The 10,388-nt window shown below is 33.9% G+C and overlaps 1 protein-coding gene across 4 annotated transcripts in view; it reads left to right on the forward strand.

Moving 5' to 3' along the window:
- Positions 1–9,876, forward strand: part of LOC128991085 (uncharacterized) — a 346,794-nt gene extending 336,918 nt beyond the window's left edge. For all 4 annotated transcript variants that reach the window (XM_054414044.1, XM_054413851.1, XM_054413972.1 and 1 more), the window contains 7 exons: positions 163–408; positions 624–815; positions 4,088–4,326; positions 5,185–5,455; positions 7,202–7,440; positions 7,715–7,901; positions 8,614–9,876. In XM_054414044.1, coding sequence (XP_054270019.1) covers positions 163–408; positions 624–815; positions 4,088–4,326; positions 5,185–5,455; positions 7,202–7,440; positions 7,715–7,901; positions 8,614–8,852 — 1,613 coding nt within the window. In that variant the 3' untranslated portion in view covers positions 8,853–9,876. The remainder of the gene's footprint in view (positions 1–162; positions 409–623; positions 816–4,087; positions 4,327–5,184; positions 5,456–7,201; positions 7,441–7,714; positions 7,902–8,613) is intronic.
- Positions 9,877–10,388: the final 512 nt, after the last annotated feature.

A 10,388-nucleotide genomic window follows, 5' to 3' on the forward strand; every position in this document is an offset into this window, starting at 1 on the left:
TGATGATTAATTTATATTCAGTTCTGGAAAATCCAAGTCACTCCTAATTTCTGTATATGAACCTTAGGTTTTACATTTTCTGTTAATTGTAGGAGAAGGAAAGTATTTGGTAGTGTTAAATTAGATAACTGCTTTTACCAATTTTATTTTCTCGTTATACAGTGCCACAGTGTGCAGCAGACAAAGGCTACGTGGTAGACGAGGCAGGCAACTGTGTCTGCCCTCCAGGCACTGGACTCAACAACAACGACGAGTGTATAAGGTGCTTGGAGGAACGAGGACAGAGAGTGGACGAGAGGGGACGCTGTGTATGTGCTCTTGAGCGAGGAATGATCATAGACGAGCGTGGAAACTGTGTCTGTCCCACAGAGTTTGGGTACAGATTGCAAAATGGAAACTGTGTCCCACGTAAGTTTTCACGATTGAAATTCAATTCACCATAGATTAGTTGATGATTTATTTTTCAATATGTGATTTCATTTCTCAAAATATTGTTAGCATTTAGTTTACACAACACACAATTTAAAAAATATTAAATGGATTACTCCCTAATTATTTTTTTTCACCCAAGTTTCATTTTGACACAAAGTATAACTGGTACCAATATGTATGTACCGTTGCAGCACCACCAACTCCTGAATGTGAGACCAACTCAGACTGCCCAGACCACCGCTACTGTAACCAGGAGACAAAGAAGTGTGAGGACCCTTGTCTGACCAAACGCTGTGGAGTCAACGCTCTGTGTAACGCCACCAGACATCAGGCTGTGTGTCAGTGTATCTATGACTATGTGGGAGACCCAGAGGTCATGTGCAGTAAGTAACATCCACTCCCTGTTGTTAATACATAATGCCAAGAAACAACTCAACAGCCACATATCTATCTGTTGGAGAAGTAGTAGTTGGTTGTAAAGCTGTCGTGTGGGTTTTTGGCACCTGGAGTGGGATATTGTCAGCCCCCCCCCCCCCAATAAACACTTACAAAAATACTCCAGTCAGGAATTAAATTACTAAAATTGTTTATGAAAATGATTTTAATTAATGATGATTATATCGATACAGATAAAGTACCGGTAAGCAAATATTAACATCCATAAAAAAATTGCATAGTATGCTGTCAATTAATACAGTACAAATTGAAATGAATGGGATGGTGCACAAAACCAAAAATAACATTCATATAAAAATAAAACCTCGTTATCACAATTGGATATAAGATCCTATACAGAAAAGTACGGTAACTGAACTACTTAAATAAACCGTATCAGCAATCTGATTCATACTTTCTCCCATTAATGGCTTGTCAACAACCCTTATTATGGGCAAGTGGTGAGATTAAAACTATGATATTTTATGGGAAAAATAACAAAAGCTGTAATAGCTTAGCTTTTGAATTAATTGTAATTTTTACAGCAATGGGGGTTGTACAATTTTGTTTAGAGTAACAAGGAGCATAACATACTAAATTTAATCAAAATTGTTTTGGCCTCTAGTTTTTAGATCAGATTTTCTGGTATTTAGATTATAAGTTTTATAAATAAATCACCATTAAAAACAAGATTTAAAAAAAAAAAAATTAAAAGAAAACGCTTGGAGATTCCAAAAGTTAGTACCCAATTACCAAATTTCATCAAAATCGTACTAAAAGTGTGTTCTGTAGCTGTGTACTTAATACTCTTCAATGAAATGTGCACATCCACATTCACACACATCACTTTGAAAACCCCTTTTTTGTTCAGGAGGATCCAAAACCGATATATCCAGCCAAAACTCCAATTCTAAAATGTTAAGAAAAAACAAGACTTTCTCCATATACTTATGTATGTATAGTGAGAGAAATTAAATACCCCCGCGGCAGAAAACCTGCAGACTAAGCGTATTTCAAGTTGTCTGATTACATTTTTACTAAATTATTTCCTTAAATACGGTAAGACATATTTATTCACAATTTTAATAACATTAGATTTAACGAGTGCTTAGATTTGCTGCTACGAGGAAGGTAAAAAGTGTTTATGACCATACGTCAATAGTATAGGATCAAATAAAAAAATTTGCCAAATTTTATCAACATACATCCATAAACAAGTAAATTACAACAGTTTTCATTTCCTCCATAAGAATAACATGGGAATTTTATATTACTTTTTTTATTTTCTCCGTGACCATTAGCCATACAACAGCGCTTCAATATACTAAATTATTTATTTTTTTAAGCTCTACACAAAGGTTAAATTTTTTGTTTTAAGGGTCAAAAATGAGAAAACCCCATTTTTACCCCGTAAAACCCCCCCATAAGCCCCTGTTCCCATGGTTCGATTATGCTGGTTCGCGATGGTGTTGATGTAAGTTTACACGTTTGTACCAAATTTCATAAAAATCGGATCATATTTGCTCGAGTTATCGCGCTAAGGGACACATATATATATAAATTTAAACGGATGGTGTTTTTGGCCTCTGGGGACCTCGAAACAAAAAAGTTAATTGGTCCCGGGTCTAGGTCTTACCATGAGAACTAGGGTAATAGCTTATTACCTATGTGGGAAATTCCCTAATTATTCCCTATGTGGGAAATTCACTAAAAACACTGAGTATGATTTTTTTATCAATTTCTTCTATGTATTCCTATAAGAATAAATATTTTATAGCTCATTGATAAAAATGAATATGACGGTCGGAATGTAGTATTACATTGTTATTAGTGTCAAGACATCTCTCAGAACTTTTAAAATGCGTACAATGTAAACCAAACTTCAGAGCTTTATTAAACTTAAAACAACATGGATAGAAACATTATGAAAATTTTGGTTTTTTTTCAGAATTTTGCTTAACCCAAAAAATGTTTTTGTTGTTAATTATGGAATTAACCTTTTCTCAAAAACAGCAAATGCTAGAAAAAATTTCAAAAGCTTGTAAAGGTTTCTTAGTCATCGGTTTTGGAATATTCATTATCGCTAATCAATAATCATATTGTTTTGCATATTTTTTATCTCAATAACATTTCATTAGTAGCGTTTGCCACTAGGGCTCATCACGGCTGGCAGCCACCATCTTGTTGTAGAGGAGTGAAATATCCTTGCTTCACGTCACGCAGGGCCGCCCCAAGGGTAATAGACGCCCGGGGGGGGGGGGGGCGAGATATAAATTTTCGCCCACTCCTCAAAATAAGTATTTGGTGGGTTTCCGTCAACCGTCAATAGATCCAACATCCGATATATCGATATTGAACATTTGCATAGTATGTTTTATAAACGTAACAACTACACTGAACTAAATTATTAAAAACATTGAGTTTACAACTCACAACGGACATCACAAAACGACTATGAGTTGACGTAAGAGTTTGAGCATTGTTTAAGCCTTGAGGTTAGAAACAATTAAGTGTAGGTGGGGCGTGTGGGTGAATACGCAGTGAGTGTGTCTCGGACTCGCAGTATTGCCAATAAGTCACATGCCAGATGTAAAAGTAGTAATAGTGCGAGTTGTATATTAAAAAACGGTATTTATTTCATGAAGAAAACAAAAGCTATAGATTGTTATTTTAGAATAGTCATTTTCATTGATTACATATTTACGAGTTTCCCGTAAAATATTGTTTGTTGATAACGTTAAATGTTTTACCTTCCAAAAAAAACTTCACTCGTGGTGGCCCTGACGTCGCGGTTCACTTACTCCATCTATTGGTCAATGTGATCATTGGTGAAACGTTTATTTTTACTTTTGTTAGAGTAAATGGATCATTAATACTGGTTTTTATGTATTGTTCATTCATATTACGGCACTATGGACCTTTTAAATTGCTTCCTTGTTGAGTACTTTAGCTAATTCGGGGATCCGAACAGCAGGGTTTAGTCCCAATTAGTTCAGATTAGCTGGACTGTACTATAGGCCTACTGTATTTGTTTGGGTTCGGAAAAAACTAAATTTGTAGTAGAATTTCATGAGAACAATGTTATTGTGTTATTTAATTTTGTTAAATTTAACATTCAGTATATTTTTTTCTATCTTAGCCTTTTATTACAGTTGACAATAATTTGTCATATGCACAATTTCTTTGCCTTCAACTTTTGACTGTTTCACCTTTATTGCAGACACAACATCTCATCTGAGGACAGATTTCCCCCGCCCTGACATGGTGGTCAGCTGTTTGTCCGACGGTGTACAAGTGGAGATACACATCACTGAGAAGGGCTTCAATGGTGTACTCTATGTCAAGGGTCACAGCAAGGACGAGCAATGTCGTAGAGTCGTCACACTTCCCATGGACTCACCTCCTCGGACAGAAATATTCAAAGTCACCTTTGGCACTTGTGGACTCATACATGTCAATGTAAGGCCATTTTCCTTTTTATATATTTGACTGTTACTTGATAGCAAAGATTTTCTATAGAAATTTATCAAGATAGTTTGAAGATTTTGAATTTACTAACAACATTACAATATTTTGCAGGTTATTAGCAATTGTATAGTTCCTTTATTATTATGAGACATAGGGCTAAGCAAACTAATAACAAGCTTTTTTATCGTACTAAGCGAACAAGGTTTTATTGGGTAAAAATTGGTTATCCTCATTTTTGACCTCGAAAATATAACTTTTGAAATTTCTTTTGTAACCATTTTGTAGAGCTTAAAAAACTAATATTTGGTACACTTTAAAGCATTTGCTACTGGTCTAATGGTTACATAGAAAAATAAAAAGACTGTCAATTTGAAATTTCCTTGTTATTCTTATATGAAAAAAATAGAATGTTGCAATTTCCTTGTTTATGGATATATTTTGGTCAAATTTGGCAAATGTATTTATTTCAAGCTATTAACATTTCTATAAAATCCCTCTTTTCATCTTTCCTGCAGCAGCATACATAAGTACTCATGACACTTAATGTTATTTAAACAGTGAATAAATCTGACTGTTTTAAGGAACTATGTTAGTAAAAATCCAACTAGGCAATTAGAGATTCACATTGATTATATGCAGGTTTGCTGCGGTGGGGTTTATTTTAACGAGTTTAATATACCTCGATTAAATCTCTTTTCTTTTATGAATTACTGTATTACTTTGTGTTTATGTTACTGTATGTTGTACTGTGTGTTTTATGTATGTTTCTATCATATTATCTACTGTCATTGCTTGATTTAGAATAACTAACATTTTTTATTTTATAATTGGAATAATGTCTAATTGCAGGGTCAAGCTAGTTTTGTACTGGTGATACAGAAACACCCCAAGCTAGTTACGTACAAGGCGCAAGCATATCATATCAAGTGTGTCTACTCAACGGGAGAGCAGAACGTTACTCTGGGCTTCAACGTGTCCATGTTGACAACAGCTGGCACCATCGCCAACACCGGCCCTCCCCCCACCTGCTCCATGCGCATTGTCACTCATACCGGACAAGAGATCAACTCTGCTGAGATAGGAGACAACCTTATGCTGCAAGTTGATGTGCAACCTTCAAGTAAGTTATCTTACAATACGCTGCATTTGACAACATTGAATTTATATTGTTAAGATTTTCATGCTTCAATTGTTCACCAACTAGTTAAAATAAAGTAATTTATTTATTTCAAAAAATACAAATTCACAAACTAATACAATGTAGCCACAAAATCCCTCAATGGCATGTCTGCATCAATTATTATAATTTTTGTTATTTCACAGTGCTTTATTCAATAATTTTTTTTTTGTTTTCCTTGTTATTCTGTAAATAAACTATAAAATGAAATATATACAGAATTCAATAATTTTGACCTATTATCAAAAGAATTAAAATTGTATAACGTAAAATGTTGTCAAGGAAGTCCAGGACTTTCTGCCTGATTAAATAAACAAATGTAGTTGTTTCTAACAGTTGTAACAGATTAAAAATTTTAAATTTTATGACATCCATATATAAATCCCAAAGTACCCATGAATTTTTTAGAAAACTACAAGTCACACACACCCCCATAAACCATATACATAAAATGTTCTTCATGATGAGAAACCTTGTGCAAAACTATCCATTATTTCATAAATTGCCCATTAAGGTCGTAATTCCTTTCTAAAGGGAAATTTCCATATACCTAATGATAAAAATACCTCAGCTGTACTTATTTGTTTGTTATTCTTTTAATTTATTACCTTATTAAACTCAAGTGTGATTATTTGTCGGTATTACTGTATTCTGTTTTGTTTATTTCAGCTTAACTTAACCAATCAATAATTATATTAATACGTATGAAGTAAAACAGAGTGAAGCCCGTGGGTAACAGCTAGTCTATACATAAAGCTAGGATGGATTTGAACTTTTGGGAAAACCGTAAGCCGCACGCTTATCAACCTCATACTTGAATGAAAGGCCTTGATGTGAAACTTACCCGAAAAATATAAGTTTTTCGATAAACCCTCTCTTAAGGGCACGAGCCTCATTTAAAGGGCTGTATTTATTCACATTTAAATATTAAAGAAGGGGAGAAACAGACAAAGAGGCCAGTATTTTGTCTATGTGGACGGGCAAATGCAAGGTTAAAAGAAGCCGCCAACTTCTTTTTTTACGAAAAAATGGATCAGCTGTTAGATTTGTTTTTATTTATAGTTTGTTTACTTTAAATTATTTTCTACTTTTTAGTGTGTATAAAAACGTTTTGTTTTAAAAAAGTTTTTTATTTATAATTTTTTCTTTCTATTCTACCACACAGTTTAACACAGTGCAAAAATACAAGGGAGTTTAATTATAAGCAATAAGTACGATTCAGATTTATCTACAGAATTTGCATGGTATGTGGGTGTAACATGTTTTTACAGTAGATTTAGAGACCCACATTGTTCGCATTCTTGTCCGTGGGGAAGCACGGGCACAACAACTAGTAAGTGAAAGGATAATTCTTTTTCATTTTCTTTTATTTTTTTATTTTATTTTTATTTTTGAAGTTTGTTTAGATACATCCCATTGATTAATACCTTTTAAAATACATCTATGATATTAGAATACTAACTGTTTGTGTAGGTATTCTCATGAACAGTTGTGGTTAGAGTTGAACATTGGTGTACAAGGACATACTCACATTAATGCAATTCACAATACTGCTTATGCGAAATTGTTTTAACACAGTTACATACACCAATTTTAATCTGGAGGCTAAAACTGAAGGAAATTGTCCATATAAGTATTCATTATCAAATTTATAAATCACCCAATATTTATAATGCATTTTCATTGCAGGTATTTACGGAGGGTTCGCACGCAGTTGCGTGGCCAAAACGATGGAAGACAGCGTAGAAAATGAGTACATTGTGACAGATGAGAACGGATGCGCTACAGACCCGAGTATATTCAGTGAGTGGGACTACAACGCTGAGACTCAGTCTTTATTGGCTGGCTTCAACGCCTTCAAGTTCCCTAGCAGTGACAACATCCGCTTCCAATGTAATATCCGAGTCTGCTTTGGAAAGTGTCAACCTGTGAGTACTTGGTCAAACATTCTAATCAAACTATATTTTTTAAGGTTTTGGATATCATAAACTTTTTGTTTATTTTACATGTGTCTTACATCAATACTAGATTTCATAACTATTTTCAATAAAATATGCACCAGTATCCATTCTGTTCCAGTGTTTATCATTGTTTCAATTCAAATTGTAATTTTTTTGAGCTTATATAAATTTATTATTACAACAACAATACTCTGTATTCAATTTTTTGTATTTAAGTATCTAAAATATTTAATTTTCACAGGTAAACTGTAGAGGTTATAATGCCTTTGGCAAAAGAAGGAGGAGAGAAGTTGATGGCCGTAACAACACGTCCGTGGAAGTGGCTGAAGCTGTCAGTGAAGGTCAACTTAGAGAAGAAATCACAATCCAATCCAATGCCATCCTCACCTTTGAAAGGAGGGAGGAGCGATACACTAGCCCGACAGAAGGTAAACCTAAATAAATTATACAAACCAGCATGATTATAAAGTATGAAACTTATATCAAAAATGTTTAAGACCTATCTCAGAATCAAACCAAGTCTTGTTATTGTTATGTGAGTACTCATAGCCTATGGGGGCTGCCTAAAAGTTGTTGCTGGGAATGTTTTGATCACAATACTCTATTATTGGGACCAATAGATGTATATAATCAAGAACCTTACGTTCATGATGTAGTCAATTGAAGTGTGTTGATTGTTGATATTCATTCACTTTGTTGGGAACCTCACTGGCCACTGGTCCAGGCAGAGTTACATTTGTACAAACTGCTTCTAATCTAGTTTCTGTTTGAGTAGGTTTTTTTTAGTTTGAGAGTCATTAAAATACAGTGAATCCAAAACTCTTCACTCTTTAAGCAGTCAGTAAAAAATTTACACGTCTTGTATGGATACATTATGTGAAGCAATTTTATATTTGGTATACAACTATCATCATCCAATAGTTAGAGATGATTGATATTGTTACTGATGTTATTAATTATTTAGTCTCCATGCCCATACCTTATATTTTTGTCATTTAACATAAAAAGGGATAATTGTTGGAGAAATTGCTATTTTTTCCAAATTTTGTAAAGTGTTCATGGTTTTTGCGTATGTATTTTTGCGTGTGAGGCAGAAATATTAACTTTCAGTGATTAATACTGTTTTCTAACATGTTGCAGCTCCAGACATACAAGAGGTTGAGCCCATCTGTGTGTCTATGATCGGGTTCATCATTGCCCTGATCATGACGGCGCTGCTGGCCTTAGTGGCAGTGGCAGTCGCAGTGTCGTGCTGGCTCATCGCGTACCGACGTCGACCCAAAGTGTCCGGACCACTGCCGCATCCTCCAGAGTTCCCCAACCCTCTGTTCACTACCCCAGAGCCAGTCGCAGAGCCTTCACCAGATTACCTCTCTTAAGAAACCAAATTGTAGCCGAAGACGACTTCCTTAGGGAAGAGTGGCCACCTCATCTCTCTAGTTAGTAAAACTCGACTGATGCTGCGGCCAACAAAAATGCGTGTCGGATTGAATCGAACAAACGACAATTAGACTTAAGTCGATCTGAGATGCATTTTACCGATTGACATCTCCTCCGTTGGCTTGAATAACTTTTAACAAAGACTACAAAGGGGTGTTTTTCATTTCTTTTTCGGTGAAGGCTATTGTAAATAGAACTTAGCTGTTGCTTGATAATTTACTTACATTTTGTTTCACGCGATTCTCCTTCACGTAACTTATTTTTAATTATTGACTTTCTTTACAATTCTTACAATCATGAGCCTTCGGAGGATTTGTTTTAGATAGTTATGGTTTTATAAATAATATAAATAAATAATTCCTAATGTCATGTAATATAGTCACGCGGTCTTATGATTATGCGAGTGAATGTGGTATGTTTTTAGTTAGGATTGAATTTGTTATTTTTTATTTCGGTTCTAATTACAAATATACAAGATGAATGATGAGTGCATCTGTGTTGATAGTTATAAAAATAATTGTTAATTTTATATACATACTGTGATCGATTTTTTTTAAACTAGACTGTACAAGGAAGTTTAGTTTGCCTATTATGTAAATTATATTTATAAACAACGTTGAATCGGTTACAGTATAAGACTGCCAAGCGTTTTATATTTAATGTAGCTTATAGCTCTAATGTTGTTAGCAATTTAAAAATCAAAGTAATTTATTTTATGGCAGCTGTTGCGGACAAGGAAATGTGCTCTGATGTGACGTTTTAGTTTAGTTGGTGTTCGTAATCGTAGTTTTTGGTGCAATCAATGCATCTTTGCCTATTTCCTTTTTCCACTGCCAGTACATAAATGTGAAGTTTATAGTCCTTTTTAATAACTTCTATCTAAATTTAGCAATAACAGTTATAAATAAATTTGTTTATAAAAATGTGATAATTTGAATAATAAAATATAATAATATTTATTTATTATATGTCTCCTCTTATTTGTTTTCCTTTTCCATTTTAAAATAATATTATCTATTATAGTGAAACTAATCATTAACCCAGAATTAAAAATAAAACTCTTTGATTCGCTTGGCCTCTATGAAGAATTACACAATAGAAATGCAACCAGAGACAATGAAAATATGTAACAGAGTAAAAGCTTAGTAGTGTGAAGTCTCAATCAAAAAGTGTTTATGAAAATCACAGTTTCACAGAAATGGTAATTACATACTTTTTACTCCAAGGTTTACTATAATATTAAAGTTTATATGAGCTATACCAAGCGAGTTTCAATTTATAAACCCTCTCTTCTATAAATAGGTAGTGATCTCAGGCAAATGTCAATAAATATCTTGTTGTGCTGTAAAAGCCCCCAACTGCAGTAAAATTTCCCTTTCCCCATTATACAGTTGACAAAAGAATAGACTTATTTATAGATTGATTTACTTCCAAGCATTCGAGTCCATGTGAGCCAAAGGAAAGCAGCAAAAACC

The sequence above is a fragment of the Macrosteles quadrilineatus genome, unplaced genomic scaffold (genome assembly GCF_028750875.1).
Source record: "Macrosteles quadrilineatus isolate MER2022 unplaced genomic scaffold, UCM_ALF_1.0 Scaffold_1__1_contigs__length_201487025, whole genome shotgun sequence".
In the NCBI taxonomy this organism is placed as follows: Eukaryota; Metazoa; Arthropoda; class Insecta; order Hemiptera; family Cicadellidae; genus Macrosteles; species Macrosteles quadrilineatus.